Source organism: Patiria miniata, unplaced genomic scaffold (assembly GCF_015706575.1).
Source record: "Patiria miniata isolate m_02_andy unplaced genomic scaffold, ASM1570657v1 HiC_scaffold_7, whole genome shotgun sequence".
Taxonomy (NCBI): domain Eukaryota; kingdom Metazoa; phylum Echinodermata; class Asteroidea; order Valvatida; family Asterinidae; genus Patiria; species Patiria miniata.
The window spans coordinates 30,558,785-30,581,337 of record NW_024037074.1 but is presented as its reverse complement, the minus strand read 5'-3'; the positions used below and the strand labels follow the sequence as shown (position 1 = coordinate 30,581,337).

The 22,553-nt window shown below is 38.6% G+C and overlaps 1 protein-coding gene across 1 annotated transcript; it reads right to left on the bottom strand.

The window, feature by feature from the left end:
- Window positions 1-2,051: 2,051 nt before the first annotated feature.
- On the bottom strand, window positions 2,052-22,121 carry LOC119745806 (semaphorin-2A-like). The gene is made up of 19 exons (XM_038222418.1): window positions 21,772-22,121; window positions 19,035-19,168; window positions 18,305-18,450; window positions 17,634-17,708; window positions 16,956-17,051; window positions 15,640-15,745; window positions 14,877-15,020; window positions 14,167-14,303; window positions 12,906-13,017; window positions 12,157-12,214; window positions 11,162-11,312; window positions 10,562-10,772; window positions 9,953-10,032; window positions 9,147-9,340; window positions 8,603-8,637; window positions 7,778-7,921; window positions 6,942-7,094; window positions 5,821-5,921; window positions 2,052-4,567 (listed from the first exon to the last, which is right to left on the bottom strand). Exons 1-19 carry the CDS (start codon window positions 21,783-21,785, stop codon window positions 4,526-4,528), a joined length of 2,133 nt encoding a protein of 710 aa, XP_038078346.1. The 5' UTR covers window positions 21,786-22,121; the 3' UTR covers window positions 2,052-4,525.
- Between the last annotated feature and the right edge of the window lie 432 nt (window positions 22,122-22,553).

Sequence of the window (22,553 nt, the reverse complement as noted above, 5' to 3'; positions counted from 1 at the left end):
ACTTCCGCCCTTCTTGTTTAACCCTCAGGTCCTTGGCCATGGCCCACAAAAATGCTCTAATGGCAGATACTTTGGTCTTGAGGGCATGCGAATCGTGATTTCGGCGTATAGGCCATTTTGAGCCTATTTACTGCAACCGTATGGAGTACAGCTAGAGTACATTATAATTGGGGCTTTTTGAAACCTAAGTTCGATCTTCGAATGCGGCGTCCCTGACTCGGAGAAAACCTAATCTGGAGCGAAGTCGAGGCTTTGAAATCATTACGTAAACAAGAGCAGTCCCCACCTGCCAATCAAAACTGTTACTGTCCCACTTCCGACCAATAGGAATCAATCTCGACACTGAGTGCATGACCAAGTCAGCCGGTTTCATTTCGGTATCTCTTCTCGTTTAAAGAAAATAGTCCGCAACGTTTTATCAAAATACGATGATTTATTTTGTCGAAATAACAACTTGTCTGATTTTTTGAGGTGAACACAGCATACAAGGTTTACGATGAGTTGAAACTGTGTTGAAATAAGTACTTTCGGTTGATTTGGTAGGAAAGTCAAGCCGCGATGAACATATCTGCAAGCTCGTTATTTTCGTGTAAAATGAATACCTCGCCTAATCACTCCCCACCGCTGGCTGCTTTGTGCGAGTAAGTTTGCTAGCGATATAGTATGCTGTGGTTATACTCAAAATTAATTCGGAACGACTTGCACCGTCTTCTTTTGTCCACAATTAAAAAAACGTTGAAATTTTCAGCGTTTTTTTCACGGCTAAGTTGGATAATTCAAAGATGGCGTTGCCGCTGCTCCCAATTTTCTCCACTGCAAGATCTGCACTCACTTCTCAGACTTCTTACCCTGCATATGTCGTGAGTTAAACTTGATATGGAACAGAGACTTTAACTAAACTTCCAGTGATTTTTTTGGGAAATGAACCCTATCGCTGCTCTGTTGAAATTCGCAGCACTCCAAGTTCTACTACTCAGTACCGGACTTCTGTCCATGGAATTGTTGCGAGTAAAATACTGAACTAAAAGTTAAAGTTAAGTATCTAAACTGTCATTAATAATTCAATGGAGTAGCCTAGGACTTTTCCAAAAAAAGCGACGGACCCTTAAGATCTGAACCAAGAAACCGAGATAAATACATGAGTTGAACTATGAACTAAATCTGTGAAACATCTCAAACTCCAGTGTCATGGATTTATTGCCTGTGTGACTGTGTTGTGGCTATTGCCTGTGAAGAATTTTTGTGTGTGGATTTTATCGTGTGGACAAGTTGAAAATTCGTCATTTTGGTAAGTCAAAAACAATTTCTGAGGTAAGTGAAAACTTTTTAGAAATTATTCCTGGAAATTATTGTGTAACCTTGTCATACTTGCAGTTCTTATTTGTAAAAAAAAGACTTCCCCCATGCACGAGATTTTGTGTCCAGATCTTGAGTGTCTCTCTTTTCTTGTACAAATTTTCTTGCAAATTCAAAAAAAGGGCTCCGAGCCTCCTTATTATGGAAGTTAAAATGATCAGGTTTCGAGATTAAAAAATACAGTTCGTGGTTATTTTTGTTTCATTCGACATGACGCAAGGTACAACCCGGAGTTTGCCCCTCATTTCCATTCTAAAATAAGTTGGTTCTAAGCTTAAAAAGAAAAATATGCAGACTAGATTTAGTTGGCGTTGAGCTTATATTTTCTGTCTTCAATTGGTTCCCAGCTTCAAGAACCTATTTTCTGTTGCCAAGTCATTTTTTGGTCGGTTTGACAGAGGTATTGATTTTTCTCCCTGTGGTATTGTCTGCCGTAGATGAAAAAGGTACAGTTGTAGATATGAAGAGATTCACACCTGTGAATTCCTTATAAGGCGTCTCTACATGGCCTGGGCCATAGAAAACAAGTTGTATGACCTTTAACCCCCAAGTTGGCACGTGCCGCGGATCGATGCGCGTGCAGGCCCATTGTTCTCCTGGGTGAAGTTATGTGGCAGAGGGACGCGCCTAAGCATTCCTCTGCATTGTAGGTGTAACTCTTGGTACATGTAATTGACAGATTCTCCACGCGTGTATCAATGTCAAAGTCGACAAATTGCCTTCAACTTCAATGTTCTTTAATCGTTGTACGAAACTGGAGATTTATATGAACAAAATTCAAAACTTACACTTCAACTTAATCAAATGTAACAGGCACTCTTTCGGGATAATAGTTATTTCTAAAGAAACTTCAGTTACTCCTTGAAGAAATAATATCTCTTTTCAGTGAAGCATGAAGTGTAAACCCAGGTGCAAGATATGTAATCTTCACATTTGCTTGAATTTCCTCCTAAAGTTCTTCCTTTTCTGTCAATTATCTAATTTGTGGGCAACAAAAAAGTGACAGTGGTCTATTAGTGTTTTACATTCGAAAATTTAGTTTTATGACAATTTACAAAACAGTTCAAATAATGTGAGCGAGGCAACTTAAAAATTGATGTGTTAAACATGGCAAACACATTCCGAATGAATGTCATCGTGCATGACAAAAAAACTCGAGGGTTCGGTTGAAAAGTCACGATTTATTTAATGTGTTGAATTGAAATTCCGTCCAATAATTCTTCATGATGTATCGCATTAAGGAGTATATTTACATGCGAATTTGTCGAACAAATAAAACGTGAAAAATAAAATCCGAATGAAAGCAACGGTCATGGCAAAAAAGTCACACTCCTTTTTGTGTAATAAGTTGAAAGGTACCCAAAAGTAAACGGTTCCTTTTACTTGTCTTTAACCCTTTGGTCATCAAGTGGCGACACATTCAATAATAACTCAAAGAAATTAAAAGCTACATGGCAAGTTTTTTGATAAACAAAAAAAGTTGCATGCATTGAAGTATATAAGAAGTGGTTAATAAGCTGTACAAAATGAATGTTAAAGCTATTAAGATCAAATAAATCAAATCAAAATCAAATTTACCAAACTCGATGTAATCAATGTTATATATATTTTTTTGCTGAACAATTGACTGAGTACTTTTATTCAATTTCTTTATATAAATGGTACACGCGGCTGTTGCCAGAATTTCCAATTCTTTAGACTTTCCAATTAAAAACAGAAACATACAAACCCAATTCAATGGTACTCACTCAAGCAAAAATTAGCGGAGGACAAGTTGCAAGTTATTTGTACCAATTTCGTATGTTTTTGGTAATCAAATGTTTTCTGCGGTTAGCAAATTGCTGTGCATGGCAGATCCTAAAGCTGATCCCTGTCTGCAATTCTGATTTAGTCTGAGCGTTTTTTTTTATATTAAATTTAAAAATAAAAAAAAGATAAATTGGCGTTTGTTGAGTTACAAACGCAGAGTGCTCGTATCTATTTCATTATGTTATAAACATTGCTCCAATAATCAACTAAAAATTCAATTAAAAGCATTTTTCAACCTGTTGTTAGAAGGCGCAGTAACATTTTATGACGTCTGCGGTATTTTTTTCTAAAGTACAACCAAAACATAGAATAACATCGCTGAAAGCAAGTTCAAATATTTTCCCAATTTGAAATTATAAAGCACTTCCGGTTTGGACCAGAAGGAAGACTCACGTGAATTCGCACTTAATATCAAAAATGAAGAAACTGGATTATTTTATCTATTCCCGTGAAAAAGCAAAATCAGATTTCTCACAGTTGATTTTATATTGATTTTCAAAGATTAAATCTAGAAATGTTTTGTTGCTTGTAATCTGATACTTGATGACGTCATCGTGACGTTTCGGTTTGATGACGTCATAATTTGTTTTTCGTACACGTCTTGTTTGCATAATGGTCATCATGTATAATGTATAATCATTTTGAAGCGATTACCGCAAACTTCGCAACAGACATGAACTGAAAATTCATTTAAAACATTGTTCAACCTGCCGCTAGAGGGTGCTCTAACATTAATGACGTCATCGGTATTTTTTTTAAAAAGTATATAGAACCTAACTAGAGACTAACATTGTTAAAAGCAAGTTCATATCTTTTTCCACTTTCAAATTACAGGGCACTTCCGGTTTGGACCGGAAGGAAGAGTCACGTGATTTGGCGCACATGAGATAAAATAAAAAAGATCATGGATTTTTCTAGTCCCGCAAAAGTCATGTTCAGATCTTTCACGGTTGATAATTACTTTGATTTTCAAAGATGAAATCTAGAAATTTTTAAGTGCTTGTAATTTCACACCCGATGACGTCATCATGACGTCAGAGTAATATGCACCACTAGGGATGAGGGCCAATATAATTATGTTGAAAGTTTTCAGGTCATACCATATACCGTTTAGGTGAAAACCCGCGGGGAATTATTGTCAGTAAACAAAGAAGAGAAAGAAACAAAGAAAATTTATCAAAACAATTCTAAAAAGTGGCCGGGTTGTGCCCGACCACTCAAAAAACAACTTTCAGATCTACATATACATGTATAAATGTATTGAAGAAAAAGGTATCGTGGTGACTTTGAAGATAGTGATGCTGTACATGTTAAGTCGACAGAGTTTTGTTTTGTGCAGCTTGACTAGAGCTTGGCAAATTCACTCACATGTGGTGCAAGGCTGGCATGGCTCGGAAGGTTCCTGCAAAAAACCCCACATAAACACAACTTATGAGAAAGCAGATTCTCGGCCAAAGAGTTCCAAACTTACCCAAGTAAATTGGGTTAAAAAAATAAATACATCACTCATAATCTTGTTATTCGAAAAAAATATCTATATGAGTATAAATACAGTAACGGTGCCACCCCAACCAATTATTTTTTTTGGCCGACATCATCCTGCATCAAGGGCGGATCCAGGGGGGGGGGGGGAGCAAAGGGGGCCATGCCCCCCCCCCAAAAACGAAACCAATTTTTTTGTTTTTGTTTTATGTGACATCGCAATAAAGGCAGGCAATGAGTACACCACCATCTTTTCCTCAAAAAAACATTGGTTAAAGTGGTCAGAAATTGCCTCAGATCGCACCACAGAGCATCTAGAATCCAAATTTTTTTCGGGGCCCTCTCAAAAAATTGTGTTCTGGATCCGCCCTTGTCCTGCATTTTCTTTTTAATAATTGCGGTTTCATTTTGTTTGTGTAAGGTGGTCGGTATTGTGGTCTTTGTCGCGCACTGCAGTGAAGCCTGCAAGCAACACAGCAAACAAAGAATGAATAGTGAATTCACATGTGAACTGTTATACGAATGCACTGGAAAAAATACTATTATCCAACTATTATCCTCCCCTATTTTTTTTATGTTCATAAAGATTAACAGCCGAAAACGAAGAAGAAAGAATCAAGAGGTTAACCTGCCCACCCACACTACTTTTCGCTGAAATAGGATACACAACCTTTTTCTTAGATTTTTTTTTGTAATTGAATAACAAAGATTATTTTGATTAAACCTCATAAGGATACACTTTGTCTATGTGTGTGCTCGCGTTAACTCCTGCAAGTCACGTAACGTACGAATTGTGTTATTTACGACTACGCAATGCATGTACGATGTGAATCCTGCAAGCCTCGTTTTTCGCCAAAAACACTGTAGGCCTATCTTGTGTAAAAGGGACGACAGATTTACGTACATTTGATAGACAGCCTCCCTCTATGACGCAATGTCGAAATCTCAAGTTTGAAAGGATTGGACAAATAATTAACTACAGAAAAACTATTGCTTTTTGCTGGGCAAAGTAGTCAGACAGGGCAGAATAAGAATGACGTTTTCTTTTGAAGAACATTTTCAATAATTGCCAAATAGTTTAAAATTGACTTCACTTTCTCTATTTTCATAAAGCATGCATTTTACATAAAGCATGTATACATATCAAAACACCACACTTTGAAACCAACTTACTGTTCCGTTGCCATACTTCATGTGCAGTATCTCACTCTGTGATTTATGAAACCAATAATCTTGGTATCGGGCGTAGAGGTTAGCATATGTCAAACAGTTCACTATAACAACAATTACAGTTATCAAAATTGTTAGAAAGGTGAATATTCATGACAGAAGGGGGTAGTTTTGGAAACTGAGGCCTGATTTACTTCAAATAATATTTGAAAAAAACCCAAACATATATTTTTAAGAGTCGAATTGATATTACTTATATCCAAACAATGTGATGTTTTTGTGATCTGATACACCGTGCCCTCTGAAGACATGCACACAATAGGGAACAAAAGATTGTATTCATCTCCACAGGGCAATTTCTATAGATGAATACGTCTCCACAAGGTTATCACGAAATAGATATATGGACTTCACTCAAAAACTAGGAATTTCCAAGGTATGTTGATCAGTCGCAAATGGAAGAGTTTTAGAAAAGGGATATTCAGTCCAAATTTCAGCCAAGGAAATTAATTCTGGTTAAAATATGAGCATTTTGAAAATACACTTTCAAACAAGAAATGTCTCCACAAGGATACAAATTCTAGTACTGGTGTTCACATTATGCATAATGTTCAGTGTTGTCGTGTATATCACAAGTCATTACAAGTCAATCACAAGTCATCCAGTCCAAAGTCAAGTCAAATTCAAACGAACCGTAGCAAATCGCTCTTTTATGGCCAAATTGTGGATGAAATTGGGATCTTCTTCTGAATGTACTTGGCATAAGGGTTGGGCTTGATCACTGTGCCCTCCTTTCCTATCGTGATGCCACTATTATGTAGCTATATGCCATCAATGACAATGTTAGTATATTTTGTTGTAATAATACATGTACATGTTTGTGCCAACATTGCAATATTCCATATCACCGACAATTGCACCAGGAGTGCCAAATCTGACAGACATGACGCACTATAAATGTCCACCGTTATTATTATCACTGCAGTCTAACCAAATGAAGAAAATGCGAGCAAGGTTTTGCCGAAAAAATAGATATCCCACTTTGGTGTAACGTTCCTTTTCTAAGTTTATACCGTCACTAAATACATTTGGAGAATACAATGAGAAGCTGATTAATGACTTACTTTTCATAGAGATTTCAACTTGTTTAGTCACCACTCTGCCTCCAACATCCGCCGTGCAGCTGTAGCTTCCTAGGGTGCTGTTCTGTACAATGACGTCCAATTGAACCAGTTCATTAGTTGATATGTTCGTTGTCTTGATCAGGTCACTTACCACTGTAGATATAAATACATGTATATAAATAAAAATACATATTGAGCAAGATTTCTCATACTTGAACAGAGCAATTGACTGTAGTGGGGCTAGAACCTCCATCCATTGATGTGACTTGTCAGAATCTGACGTTGCGTATCAAAATGTGTTCTTCTTTTTGCTGGCACTGGCGTGTGATATCAAGGGGCTTTGTGCCAATGACATCTCTGTGCCAAGAGAGGTAAGTCATTCGTTGTCGTCCTCGTGCCCTACATTCTGCAATAGAACTAATCAGGGCAACTGCCTCAAGTCAATTCTTCTGAAGGATATGGCCAAGGAAGCGGATCTGGCGGGTTGTAATTGTTTGCAATAAAGCACGTGATGTGTTTGCTCTTTCTACATTGCTATGCGATCAGTCCACGATATCATCAGTATCCGCCGTAAAAACCAAAACGGAATTCCCATTTCGGTGCTCTATCAACTGACCTATATCCAGTCCTATGATGTTGGTAGTTTTGTTAATGTCTTTTCTTTCCTAGTTTGCGCATTAAATGCTTCACCAAAGACTATATAGTTTACGCAAAAACAATTGAAGCCTTTCTCAAGACTTCAACCATATCAGTTTCATTGCCACATTTGCCATGACCCAAATGAATTCACTTCGCACTGAAATTCGCGTAAAACATGAACCAGCCTGAGTACTTACTTATATCCCATTTAAAAGTGACTCCTTCAGCAGATTTGACAAGTGGGTTGTCACGGTCTACATGGCAAAACCAGCGCACGGTGTCGTTCAGGCAGGCCGATACGTTTGAGTTTGGCAACACTGTCAGTACATCATCAGCAAAATCTGCAAAAGATTGAGCACACGATAATCACTCTCAAAAAATTATACATTGAAGTGGCGCAGCATCCGCAGGGGATGGGGTGATTGGATATTTGGCCCCCCCCTCACTATTGTCTCACGAGTGTCCTTTTTTCCCACAAGTGCCCTTTTTTCATGAGTGCCATTTTTTGAACGTCGCGCGAACGTCGGCATTTGTACCGCCATGACGTGCGCCATTATCACCCGCCTAAGCGCCCCACTACATTGGCCATTACCAAATGTGAAATTCTTGTTTTGTAATATTGAAGGGATCAATGAAAGTATATATTTTTTTTGCTGGTCGAAGAGGGCCAGCCTATTGTTTCTTCGTACCTATTTCACTGACTGACTATCACTATAGTGACTCAGACTGGTTATCGACTGTTGCCATTTTTTCTTTATTTCTGGCAAGTGTATTCTTGATAGAAATGTCATCAATACTGCCTTAATTTAAATTGGCGTACACTTTGCTACAAACCAACTGCTATCAATATGCAGAGTCATCTTTCCATACCAAAACTGATAATGCAGCTCCATTTACGATGATGTGATTACAGACCGAAATACCATGATATACTTGGTTTAAGTGTAACATTTCGCTAGTAAAACCAGTTGTCATCTTCAAGCTGATTTATAATGCGCCACATGAAAAAGGATGTGACGTACCTGTAGGCGGGTCATTGATGCAGTTATTTGCAGTACTGGGAAAAGAAAGAAATAAGAATTTAATCAACATATGACAAATCAGCATATGACTTGTATTATAAACAGAATATGACTTGAAATTACCAGTATGTAAAATGGTCAGGTGGTTTATAGGTTAAAATAGTATGCAGGAGGTTGCAGGTTCGAGTCAAACCTAAGCATGAGCGTAGCTATAGAGAGGGGGGGGGGGGGCAAAGAAAATACTTGCCCTGCAAACTGGAAAAGACGAGGGGCAAATCATATTACTGTTTATTGAATGTAGATTTGTCAACACGGGCGTCAATTTTTCCCACGGCTGGTGATTTCCCCTTCGAATCTAGGGAGTGCCTTTTCCCCTCTAGAAACATATCCTGGCAGTGAATATGCACCTACGACCACTGTTGCAGTTGTTCCTAGCTTTCTTGGACAGCTTGGGGTAGACAGTGCTTACAGCACAGAGTGGGGTGAATGTGTGGTGTGATATATGGGACTCTGTGACTATAAGGAGCTGATGTGGAGCACTTACCATCCGCATCCGGCTTCAGTGTAGTTACAGTAAGGGTACCTGAGCGCACACTGCAATTCATTTTCTGCTGATTGGCATTTGGTGTTCAAGGGCCATTCAATGGAGGCTTGGACATCGGATGTGCCCACCAGGAAAGTGGCAGCAGAATCCGCACTCCTCAACAATTCCAGCCCATTTATGGGACCGTTGGCATTCTTCGGGAAAAAAAATCGCTTCTTATTTACATCTTCTTCCATCCCCTCTAACAAGTGATTCTTGCAACTAACAGTACAAGAAGCAATATTTATAGGTAATTATACTCACCGCAAATATTAAAACAGTTCCCAGCACTTTATAAAAACAAAATTCCCAGTTTTTCTCTGATGATTAAAAAATGCCATGAGGAATATTTTCACTGTAATAAAGTTGCTGGGAAATCAAGAGGTGGTGTAGCACTCCAGCCAACTGTTAATGTCTGGAGAGTTGTCTAATATTCACACTTTATTAATTAAAAAAATGCCATCAAAACCAGCCAATCAATGGACGGCCCTGGATACATGTTACAAGACACACAGACGCCAAACTGGCAAAAACCTTTCTCTTCGGGTTACTGTTAATTCCCTGAGTTTTCTCGGAAATTAGATGTTTCCAAATTCCCTGAGTTTTTCCTGACTTATATGTGTTTTTTTTTTCAAATTCCCTTACTTTTCCCTGACTGGACAAACGAAACCGCGTTTTCAAAGTTCCCCTGGTTTGCATAGTGGCTGGGAACCCTGTTTCCTGGAACAAAAAGTAAGCTTCGTAAGATATAAGATATAAGTACTTACGAATCCTGCAAGTTCAACACTTTTTATCATGTTATCTCCGTCGCATACGTCTGTCGTAAATTTGATCACACTTCCAGCACCTTTTGAGGAAAGAGGGGAAAAGGGCAAGAGAAGTATATTTTTTTTTTATTTGTTGAGATAATTCGGGCTGTTTACTACTCTCAATCGCTGACATGTATTTGGAGTCTCATTATTAAATGGTGTGGATATGTCATGACAAGTACGCTAATTTAGCATTATTTGAGTATTTTTCAGAACTCGGATGACCTGGGATCTCTGCTCCGATTTTTGAAAAGCTTTCTTGTGATGATCCTTTGGTTGTAGGGCTTTAGGCCTTTGGTGCTCGCATTGGAATGTACCACGGTCAATAACGATGTGAGTGCTACATGCCCTCTTCCCGACAAAAACTACTCGTAATGCCCCTATTCACTATCTATCAGAAGAGACCTTTACTTCTGTTTTCAAGTTCGAGGAGTAAACATCAGTTTGAAGACTTCCCCAATTTCGGATCGAAATTGGAACCAAATCAAGAACCCAATCTGGAACCCCACTTGAAATGCAGTTGCCGATGACATGAGTTATTTCTTGACGTTGTTTACAGGTACATACTTGTTCCAACAAAGTAGACTGGAGAAGAATATTGCAAATCGACAGCGAGGCTGGTGAAGCGAACATCGTCCACGTTAAGTATGGGCGGATCTGATTTGTGAAAATCGGATGGTGGTGCAACTTGAGTTCCCCCAGTTCGTTCCTTGGCATTATAGCTGGGCACCGACTTATCCAGCAGTGGAGGATAGTCAGTAGTGTGTACTTCATAACACTGACAGGTAAACAACAAAATAAACAATATCAATACAGGGCCTACATCTGTATCAAGAAAATATTCCAAAAAGTGTGCCAATGAGATGTGGTGACAGTAAAACCATAGACAAGACATGGCATGCGTGTGGTTGTCCCTAGAAGAAACGGAATTCCATTCTATTGATCCAGAATGGGCTATGCCCAATTCATGGCCGGTACCAGATTGTTTTTATGAGATGGTAATCATAAAAACAATCTGGTCCCCTTGTATGATGGGGATAATAAGATCAATGCAAGTACCCCACAATTTAATACTGCTGATGTGTGTTCTCATTAAAGGTGACAGTGCAATCTGCAGCTTCTGCACACAGCGTCTTTTAAATTAGCATGCACATGTAATGGACATACCGTCCCAGGCCTTGGGATCAGTTGCGTAGTCACTTCACTCCACACAGCGTTGACACTGCCACCAGTCTGTTGCAGGAAATTACCGTTATCGAACAGATTCATGATATCCTCCATCCTGTACTGGCAAAGGGCTGACGACACGGGTCCATTACTGAAATAGCGATCATATCCATGAACTATATAAGTCATTGAAAAACAATCCACCAAGTTTCTCATTTTAAAGAAATGTAGATGTTCTAAACAGTAGCCCTACTGAACAAGTGGGATCTATACTTTCGACAGTCTCCCCCTCAAAATTAAAAGAGGCCTCCAATTTTGCTTGTATACCATGGGTATTGACAAGTCAAAACTTATTTAATACAAAACAAGAACCCCCCCCCCAAAAAAAAAAAAACCCAATAAATAAATAAATAAATTTAAAAAAAAAAAAAAAAAAAAAAAAAAATAACAAAATAAAAAAAAATTCAAAAAAAAAAAAATAATAAAATAACAAAACCAAATAAATAATTATACATCAGGTTGGGCTTAACAAAGAAAATTGAAAGAAACTGGGCCAACTATTCTTCAAGAAAGACAGATGTATCCTTGTATTTCATATAAACATTTCCTCCTAATGAAATCATAAACATAGGTACATTTCTTGCCCATTCCCAACGTTGAAGCGGGATGAGACAGTTAACAACATTAACCCTTGCATAAATGTGAACATGATGTGTGGAGTTAAAATGATAGCTCAATTATTTTAGATTAATTATATGTTCTGTAGACCTCTTTTGTTTATATCATTTCCATTTCCCCCCTGGTCCACCACTTACTTTTTCATTGCATTAAATTAACTAACTTATTTCACAACTACAACGTTTGTTCCAGTTCACTCCTTTCTTAATATACAATGTCTCTCTGAATTCACCTTTCGGTTTTTCCTTTTCTTTTCTTGTTGATTTATGAACAAAAGAAGTGACTTAATAACATAAGCGCGAGATAGTTTAACTTACTCTTGATTGGTAAATGCTGCATACACGCTCTGATTATTGGCATCCCAGACAACATCCTCTGCAAATTGAAATTGAACAAGTTTGTTGAACATTTCCCTGATTTGAGCGTCAGAAACGTACAGTTTAGCTTAGCCATTCATGATTTGCTGAACATGTTTTAGTCATTCAGGAAGAATGCTATAGTAAATAATCAACTATAAAGCATATTTTTAAAGTAATTCCAGCCATTTAAGTTTATGAAGATAAACTACTCTACAATACACGCATCGCACTTAACTCAGGGGGTCCCTTCTATCTTATAAGATGAGAATCATCACCGGGCTTATGTAAAGAAAAGTTGATATTATCATGTTACATGAACTGGAAAACTAGAACCATTTTCGTCGGTCAGTGTGAACTAACACTACCTGATCTATGTGGAAGTTGAAATCTGTGTATCTAAAATAACTATTTTCAACTCTTTTCTGAAATGAACGTCTTTATTATTCTTAGGAAAAACTTATATAATTCAAGTATGGGTAACAAGTTTTGTAACAAGTTTGGTTGAGCCTATGTGTTCAACGCAAGACATGTTGCAAAAAAGGGCAGTAGAATGTTTCCATCCGTTCATTTGTTGTTGTTGTTGTTGCGTTTCACAAAGTGACAGTGTGCACTGATTGCTTTTTGTTCATTTTTGAACTAATAGCTAATGGCACGTCAGGTATCGTTCTGTTAACCTGATAAGACTTAAGATTAACGTCAATACTTACGAATGTAATTATACTCAAATGCTGGCTCATCGCCGTTAGGTACGGAGCATTCCAAACTAGCCTTGATGAAGGTGACAAACTTCTTCGTGTTGACGGTGCCTCCTGTGTCATTCTAAATGGTAAAGAATGTAAATGGACAACATGAGAATTGGGGAATAATTTTCTAATAAAGAATTTGGCTGACTTTTTTTCCCATTCTACAATGTCGTGATTAAAAACAATGCCCATGAAAGAATGACAAGCTGTTTGGTTTTTCGTTTTGTCTTTAAATACCACGGACCATGCTTCAATTACAATTAACGACATTCAGAATATTTCAGAAAAGTTGCCATGCTTCATTTGGAATACAACCAGCTTCCATTGGCAACGCCTGCTCAGCTGTTCCCAAAGGCAAAAGCCTCGATAACTCGATATTCCAAGTTTAATTGTAAACATTTATCAAAGCTTCATTAAGAAAAAACACACATACACCCACACCCAGTTCGTTTTACTATACTCATGAGAGCTTGCCACCTTCCTTCTTTTGCTCCCTTTTGTTTGTACTTTTTCTCGACAGCCCCCAAAAGGTTTGTACACGAAATTCTCCCGAGGACTAGTGTCTAGGTCCTCGGGCTTATTGAAACAGCACACACCCCATTGTCCCAAGTCCTCAGTCTGAATGGATAACCAACCCACACACTGCTTGTTCTCCTTTGGAATGTGTGCGCCATTCAATATGAAGACTTTCAACAGAAACTGGAACTATTGTCTCTTTAGTTGGGAGATGGCTAAGTTGTGGTGAAAAAAACATTTTAGCTTGGTTGAGAATGGTCCAGGCAGTTTGAAAATAAACTTCAAGGAAATAGTAAAGTCTTATAGGTATAGCTGCAAATTGGCAGGCAAATTGTGAACTTGGCATATTCAAACTTATTTTTGTCACCCATATTGTTGGGATTATTTGGAACAACAGGTAAAACTAAGGGGTTATATACTGCCCCCTGTAGGAAGAGTGTGGCCTACTGTTCGGTTTGGTGAGACGGTCAGGGCTTTGAATCCTGGTGCTAGTCATATGTTGTGTCCTTGGTCAAGCTACTTATCCCTCGCCTGCCTCTCTCCACACAGGAGCTGTGTGTACCATCATTAGCTGGGGAGTAACCTGCGATGGACTGGCATCACATCCAAGGGGCAATAGGAATATCCTCAGTCATTTCATGGTATTAAAGAAACCAGAGATAAACACCAGACCGATGGGCTCAGGACAAACTCCCGGTAAAGTACGTACCTTGCACACTCTGGCTATGCGTGAGTACACTTTGGTTCCAGCGGTGTATTCCAGTGCAGTTTCACGGTAGATCAGGAACACGTACTCGTTACCGTCAGCGTGTGTGTAATCAAAGGGTCTCCCTATAAAGGTTGGTTCTGTCGGCGTACGAGGAAACAACACAGATATAAATGTAGAGAAAAAAAAGAAGAGACACTGAATGCTTTGGTGACTCTTGTATTGGGCAAAGACATATCGAAAGTGGGTACCACATAAATGCGACAAAAATGGCCATGTTTCAGGACTTACTTTCTGGAGCACATGCAAAAGTCATGCTTGAGATGTCATATTTGCGTTTTGCCTGGCACCAAAGATTTTCATTATTATACGGTGCTCTTATGCTGAAAATTTCCCTTTGTTTAAATATCGTTGGGGATCCATGAAATCATGTCATTAGTGAGGTTGTTGAAGAGGGTGATGTAAAACACAGCAAAGGGCATACCAGTTTAAACCTATGAAACATGTAAGCACTGCACATGCATAAAACCGCATAATGAGCAGGCAACTTTATTAAAACAAAGTATGTAAAATAGAACTTGGTGTTGTCAATGAGTAATTGTACACTTTGCATCAATACCTTGTACTGGGCAATTTGTTTTTGTACATGCATCTATTTTACTGATGTCGTCTGTGCATGGGTACAAATCGTCATCTGTGACTGTCCAACTTACCCTTGATAAACCCTTCTCCGACAGTGACTGTATCTAGCTCAAAATTGATGGGCTTAGTGGCGCTTAAATCTGCGTTTACAGAAAATCTGCTGAAGGTGTTTTCTGCTGCACCCCCACCGTAGAGCATATCTTCATTGCCACTTTCTGAAATAAAATAAAATAAAACTATGGTGGAAAACCATGCCAACAAGTAGTTGGCGCAGTTAATTGTACGTATTACTGCTTTTGGCTACACTCTAAAACAACATTGGTTAACCAAAAATTGTTTAATATGTGTCCAACCAACCGATTGGTTGGACACATATTAACCAATAGACCATTATCATGTTGCAGCCATTTGATTCCTCCCCATTCAAATCAATGTAACCAAAGCGAGGCTGGAGGGAAAAATAGTCTGGTTCCTTTTTGCACAAAAAACCATTATCATTCAGTACTCTTATTGGATACAGGGAACCTGACTGAAATGGTGGCAGCATGATATGGGCCTATTGTTGGTTATTTCAACCAACGATTAGTTATGTTAACCAATCTGTTTTAGCAATGCAGATAAAAGTCAGCCACAGCAAGCCAAGAAAACACTTGAGTGTTGTTATTTTTTTTTTATAATGACAACAACATTCAGGAGGATATCACTCATATTAGGTTCAGTACAATACATAGCCTATCTTTAAACCAGAAGATTTCACTTTTAGTAATTTTGCCTTTTTGCTTAGTGTTTTTTTCCCAGTGATACCTGTACCATCAGTTAATGAGGGATACTTACTGAATATAGCTGCCGCTGCATTAATATTGTATTGTTGAGGAACCACATCCAGTGCCGTATAATTTGTAGTTAATTGAGTGCACTCAGCTAGAGCGGCGTTTGGGCACTGTGAAAAACAAAACAAAACAAAACAAGAAACAACATAAAAAACTAATCAATACCAAATAATGTTGGTGTGCAAATCCTCAGCCTGGCCGGGCATGTTCAAAGCAACTTGTGAACGGTGTGAAGAAGCGTCACTCTGATCATAACTGATAGCATCAAAAACACATGATTATACTTCGTATCACGGCAACATCACAGCAACAAACTGAATTGACATCATCAGAGAAGTTCAGAGTTTCTGAAATTTTATGCATCAATTAATCACAAGTTGATCAAAAAAGATTTCCTTTCCCCCTACCCAAACGTTGACGTGCGGAGTTCTCACAGTACCACTACCGGTACTTCACTACTGTTGTTCTCCTTTCTCTTCTCCCATTAAAATGTCAAGCCCACTACAGGGCGAGTAAAAAAACCCCTGAAAACCCAAATGTAGGGACCATTGTTTTAGTGAAGCTCTGCATGTAGCACTTTCAAAATCTAGGATACAAAAGCCCAATTCATAAGCTTGCTTTTAGTACAAGAATCATTCAAATCACTCATGTACTTTTCAAGTTACATAATTTTAAAAACAACCGCCGTTTTAAGGTTCTGTCTACGGATTACAAAAAAGTTAGTGTTCTTTCAGCAAAACGAAAACAAATCACATAGGGATGTGTGTGAATTGTTTTCGTTTTGCTGAAAGAACGCACACCTTTTTTTGTGATCCGTGGGCAGAACTTTAAAACGGTGGTTTTGTTTAAAATTCCGTAGCATGAAAAGTAGGCCTACATAAGTGATTTGAATGATTCTTGTACTAAAAGAAAGCTTATGAATTGGGCTTTTATAACCTAGATTTTAAAAGTGTTACATGCAGAACGTCAATAAAACAATAGTCCCGACATTTGGATTTCGGTGTTTTTTTTTACTCACCCTGTACAGCATACTGCTTAAAGGGTACGACGAAGTGGTTCTGAGACTTCTACTGACGGACTCGCCGGGTCCCAATATCCCTAACATTGTGCGCTTTCTGAAATGAATACATTTTGCCCCAAACTAAAACTAACATATTAGCCCCAAACGTTGTAAAAGATGTGGTGCCATTGAAACAAAATTTGTAGTTCCCATCTCCGACGGGGCGGCCCCAAGGCCCTATACTTAAAAAAGTTTCATAATCATAACCATCCAACGTCAAAAGTGTGTTCCAAAGGGATGATATAAATCACGATACCTACCCGGTAACACAGCCTACTTTCTGCATTAGTGCCACACACCAGGAGATCACCGGAACTAGTTTGTTCTGCAATACGTATGAAGTTCCTACAGACAATCTGTATAGGTTTGCAAATAAATGAATACAAGAATTGGAGTAAAAGCCTTGAAATTTCTTCCTTGCTTTTCCTTATACTGAATGGTCTTATACTGAATGGTCCAGTGCCTTGGATTTGTTTGTGTCATATGGAAGAAATGGATACAAAGCTTGTGTAAAAATACAATATACTTAAATAAGGGATGTTCATTTCAAATATTTCAGTATTTCATTTTCCAACTTAACCTTAATCGAATATTCAAATAATATTTTTTTTAATGGACTGATCATGCACTCGCTAAAACTCGCAGCATGGGATTTTACATGCACCTCCAAGCGCTTATCGCAAATTAATAAAGATATTCAAAACAAGAGGTAGTTGGTGGTTGACATTTGTCCTACTCAGTGGCTTGCCTTTAAAGTGTGGCATTCCACAAACGATAAACCTACGCAACTTATGCATTTTTACATTATCTCCACGAGACCATTACTTTTTTTCATATTATATTCGAAATCAGAAAACCCAAACTATTTGGACTTTTTGTTGCTTATCGAATATTTGAATATATTTTGCACACTGAGCCCTAACTTAGTTTCAGCTCACCTCTTGAGTGGTTGGATTTTTCGTTGCACAATTTATGACAAGGCCTTGGGGTTCCCTTGTTGCCAGCGTATCAATCTAAGTGGGAAAAGAAATGAGAGTATTTAGACAAGTAACAAACCAATCTATTGTTTCGTCTTATTCCATTGTCCAAACCTGCCCCATTAGCAGCAACCCATAGGTAGTACTCGCCTTGAGTCTATTTCAAAGGAACCAATTAATGATTTGTCTTCATTACTACACTCCTTTGTTTCACTTTCTGTACCCTTACTAATGTTGATCACATTCTGAAACTTTTTCACGAAAGAAACACATTTCTTGCTATCAGGGCAGACAATACTGGAGTGTCATGGTTTAGGTTAAGAGCACCGGACTCATGTTCTGGTGTTTCAGAGGCAACAGTGACGTGGGTTCGAGCCCGCTCTTATAGCAAGGCACTTAACCATTATTGCTTCGTCCTTCGGATGGGACGTAAAGCCGTAGGTCCCGTGTGTTGTATAATGCACGTAAAAAATCCCAGTAAACACTTATCGCTAAGGGAAGGGGTTTGCCCCGGTGTTTCTGGCCTCCTGTATAAACTCCCACGTGGAGTATTTAGGAGAAGAACCAACCAAGAACCAAGAACCAAGAACCAAGAACCAAGAACCAATATAAACCTAATGAAAATGTCCTACCTTCTCCATTGCCACTTCGTTGTTTGCAAGGAAAACCCTTATGAGTGTTTCATTGCCCCCGATGTAGACGCTCTCATCAATCTTATTGAGGATACGGTAGGCTGGCTGGCCAGACGGGGCACTGGTGTCACTTGTGGCATCCAAAACTGATTGGGAAATTGACAAAAAAATATGACATTAATTTCAAACCAGACTTGCACAAGTTGATGCTTTCAGGCCAATGCACGCAATGCTCCTACAGAAACAGATGTAAACAGATTGAATTTCTTTTAGGCAAAAAGTAAGTTTACAATTATTTGTTTTTCTATTCATTAATAATTTCCTATTTTGTAATAGATCAACAGGCTGATCACCACATGCATGATGTTGTCAATCACACTGAACGGAAGTCCTCACTTTCTCAAAGTGTTTTCAAGCAATCCACATTTTGAATGCTTTTACATAATAAAACACTAACAAGAAGTAACGATATATTTTCCAAAGCAACTTTTGCCAGCATTTAACTCCATGTTCGGGGCATTGGTATGGTGCGTGCAATAGTGAGTGGTGTGGCCAGCATTTCTCAATATATTATCAGTGGTTCTCAAGCAAGTAATTGTCGGTGTGAGAAGCGCGGTATTGTTACTGCGCGCATGTGGCGTAGAGTGTGGTCTTGTGTTCTATAAACTTCAGGCAGGTTATAACCAGCCACGTGATTAGTCATTGACCAAAATGAATAAAGTTTTCTTACAACGACTATTGCTAGTCTCCCAGCAGCTGCTCGTTCTGTCCAGCTTGACTGCTGCTGCATGTTGGAAGTCGCTGAAGAAGACAGCCAGGTACAAAAGTGTCAACAACACAGCTGAACGGGAACGCAAAAGTAGCCTGGAATTGGGAAAATAAAAAAACCCATCAGAATAACCCTATTTACTTAGTAATGAGTTGTAATAATGTGATTCTAGGTAATTGAATGCTCAAAGAGATACTGCACTGTTTTGACTAATCTGGCATATTAACCCTAACCGCCCTGAATCCTTCTTATTCCTCTTTGCCAAAGTGGAGGAATTTGGAGGATTGAGGTTACATGGCAAAAGTGAGTTGTAATAATGTGATTCTAGGTAATTGAATTTCTCAAAGAGTTACTGCACTGTGTTTTGGCTAATCTGCATATGCCTAAACCGCCCCGAATCCTTCTAAATTCTCTTTGCCAAAGTGGAGGAATTTGGAGGATTGCTCTGATGGCAAAAGTGCGTCACTGATTTCATAGGATGCACTTCGTCAAGGTCTTGGGCTTTGGACTAGTCGGTTACAATACTTTCCAAATGTGGAGTTAAGCCACGTGACTACAACCTATAACGCTAACGTAACAAAAGCTTTGACAAATCATGTACTTTTCCATGGGTGTGTTTTGCAACATGTTTTCATCATACATGCAGGCCCGCACAGAGAGACACCGATCACGAAACGTCATGCAAGTCATGCTATTTTCGTTGCGGCAGTGCCACTGATGCATGCCCGACCATTATCTGCAAAGGCCGATAACAACAAATTGGGACTGTCCCTAATTTACATATTGGACAATGGAAACGTACTTTTGTTAAAAATGGCTGCTCTCGCTTCGTCACGTACAAAGAGTGTGAACCCGCTATTATGATCTGAACTGCACTGTAATAACGATCAATAGATTTTGGGCTTGAAAAATCCAGAAACGAAACTGAGAGTAATATTCTAGCAAATCAATTTATCTGTACCCATCAAAATCAATGTAGATGTATTGACTTATTTCTGTCAAGTACCGGTAGCGATGTTGGAACCCAACAGGAATTTCCTGTACAGTATAGAGTGCAGTGTATGGAGTGCAGTGTTTTGGTTTTTTAAAGGAAATGTTTGAGTAACACGACGACGAAGACGGTAAACGCGGCACGAATCAAGAAAACATTGCGTCGACTCGCATGGCATCAACCACAAGAATTCGAGTGCTGAAAACTTGCAAAATTACTACTGACGTTTTTGTCACTCGCCATTCGGCTAATCAACGCCCACACAACACATACATCAAAATGCTATGGTGCCAAGCATGTCGTCTGCGAAATTCGCTACCTTAAATCAATTAAAAATAGAATTTTCGGTGATGCAATACTCACAACAGCAACTTAGCAAGGCAGAACTATCGGGGAAAGTTGAGGAAACTGTAGTAAGACGATTGCATATTTAAAGCACACTGTTTTTTTTTAACGCAGCACAAACTTTTGCGTGCTACAGATACCTTAAGTGTTGGGACTCTCATACGCAGTATTGAGTACCAAATTTTTGGACTAAGCATCAACTAGAAAAATCGTAGGAAATCACATTTTGTACAAAACATATGTACAGATTTACAAATGTGGGTGTTTAAGATTGAGAGTAACTGTTAGGTTGCAGAAGTTATTTTGGAATGATACAACACATGCACTTAGAAAGATGGGCCCATTTTGCAGGCGCTTTTTGTTTTTTAAAAGGAAACCTTCGTCTATAACTAAACATAAGAAATAGGCCTAATGTATTGCATTTCCAACAGCTAGGCCTACTTCATAATCCAGCATCAACTTCCTTATAACCATGTTATTCGAAATTCGAATAACACAGCACCCTTGTTTGCCAGATTACACACACTAACAATCACCGACATTAATAAACTTCAAACTGGTATAATAATGTACAAATATACTAATAACCTTCTTCCTCGCACTTTCTCCTCATATTTCACCTCAATTAACGATATTCATCAATACCATACTAGATCACATAATAACTACTACATCCCTCTTGCACGCACATCATACGTAATGAACACTCTTTGTTTTCATGGACCTCGTCTATGGAATGGACTCAGTCAGTCTATGAAATCGCAGTCCTCTGTTGGCCGATTTAAAACCACTTTCAAGAACCATCTTATCTCCCAGTATATAGCATAGTTTGCTTTGTCTTTTTTTTTTTTTCTACATTCATACCGTTTGCTTTCATTGTGCTTTCTTTTGCTTGCATCATCCATTTTATAAGCTGTGTCGTTGTATCACTAGTATGTTTCGTAAGTCCGTCTGTAAAGTTTATTAAGTTTATGTCCACTCCGTTTGTTTGTCTGTGTCTGTTTCATTGTTTTGTTTTGTTTTGTTATGTTTTGTCTTTTGAATTTAGTCTTCCTCTTTCAGTATTGTTTATATATATATATATTTGTTGTGTTTAAGGCATTCCGTTTATAAGCTTCGGCTTTTTGTGTAATGCCTCCACTTAGTAGTTTTCATGTAACAATTGTTCTGTTTTCTAAAGTGCTTATTCATGTGGAAATAAATGTTTCTGGAATTGAAATGAAATGAAATGTTCAACTCTTAACAAGATCATAATGCAGGCCCAAAGAGATTGAAACTGCAATGAAGTAATACCTATAATTATATAGTGTCGGTTTGTAAACGGCATTAAAACGGTAAGAGAGGTAAAAACATTTTACCAACCTTGCGTGGGTCATCGTAGCTGAAGGTGTGACAACTATTCAAGGTGTGATTCCGCAAAATGGTTCGACTGTAGTCAGAAGTGAAGTGTATTACATTTCGTTTCCGCCTTTACTTTGAGGCGCTGTGTTAGCTGCTATTTGTACGGTGTGTATGGAGGCTGGTGCGTAGTGTTTTGCACCGTTCAGGTTGAGCAAGCAGTTCACAAAACGGGTGGATTTTTTTTATCAGCGTGTACTTCACGGAGCATTGTGTAAGCCACAAAAGCCGCAGTGTAAGCCACAAGTACATATGTATCCGCTCCGTTCAAAAGTACCCCCTCACTGGCAAAGAAAATACAGTTGGGGTTGCCGACCGACGTCATCTTGCCCGATTGCAATTTTGCCGCGACGCGGTTCATAGTACAAATCCCCTAGGGCTACAGCCACTTTTTGTGAATCATACGATCTTGATCTTCGACCCTCACGGGGCTAACACATTTTAAAGAAAGCCCAACCAGAGGTTACTGTGTAATAAATTACATGCCATGGAATGCAGTTGCATTGAAATGTGGACTTCTTCATCATGGTGCATAAGCTCAGTAGATTTTGAGGGGTTTAAGTACATGTACATGTTGGCAATTAGACCCAACAACAAACAGGGCACAGACAAGTGCTTATTATATAACTGACATACAGATCCTAGTCATTTGATTGGTGGAACTCACATCACGTGACATTTGTTATTGCTCCCATTCATGCCGCGGCTCAAAAAGTACTATACGCCCATGGGGAATGGGAAATATT

Bases quoted from the DNA above. Each gene is read 5' to 3' on its own strand.
- LOC119745806 (XM_038222418.1), bottom strand. The intron at 9,341-9,952 runs GTAAGTACTTAT...TTTTTCCCGAAG, and splicing joins GTGTTGAACTTGCAGGATTC to AATGCCAACGGTCCCATAAA. The intron at 8,638-9,146 runs GTAAGTGCTCCA...TTCTTTTCCCAG, and splicing joins ACTGAAGCCGGATGCGGATG to TACTGCAAATAACTGCATCA.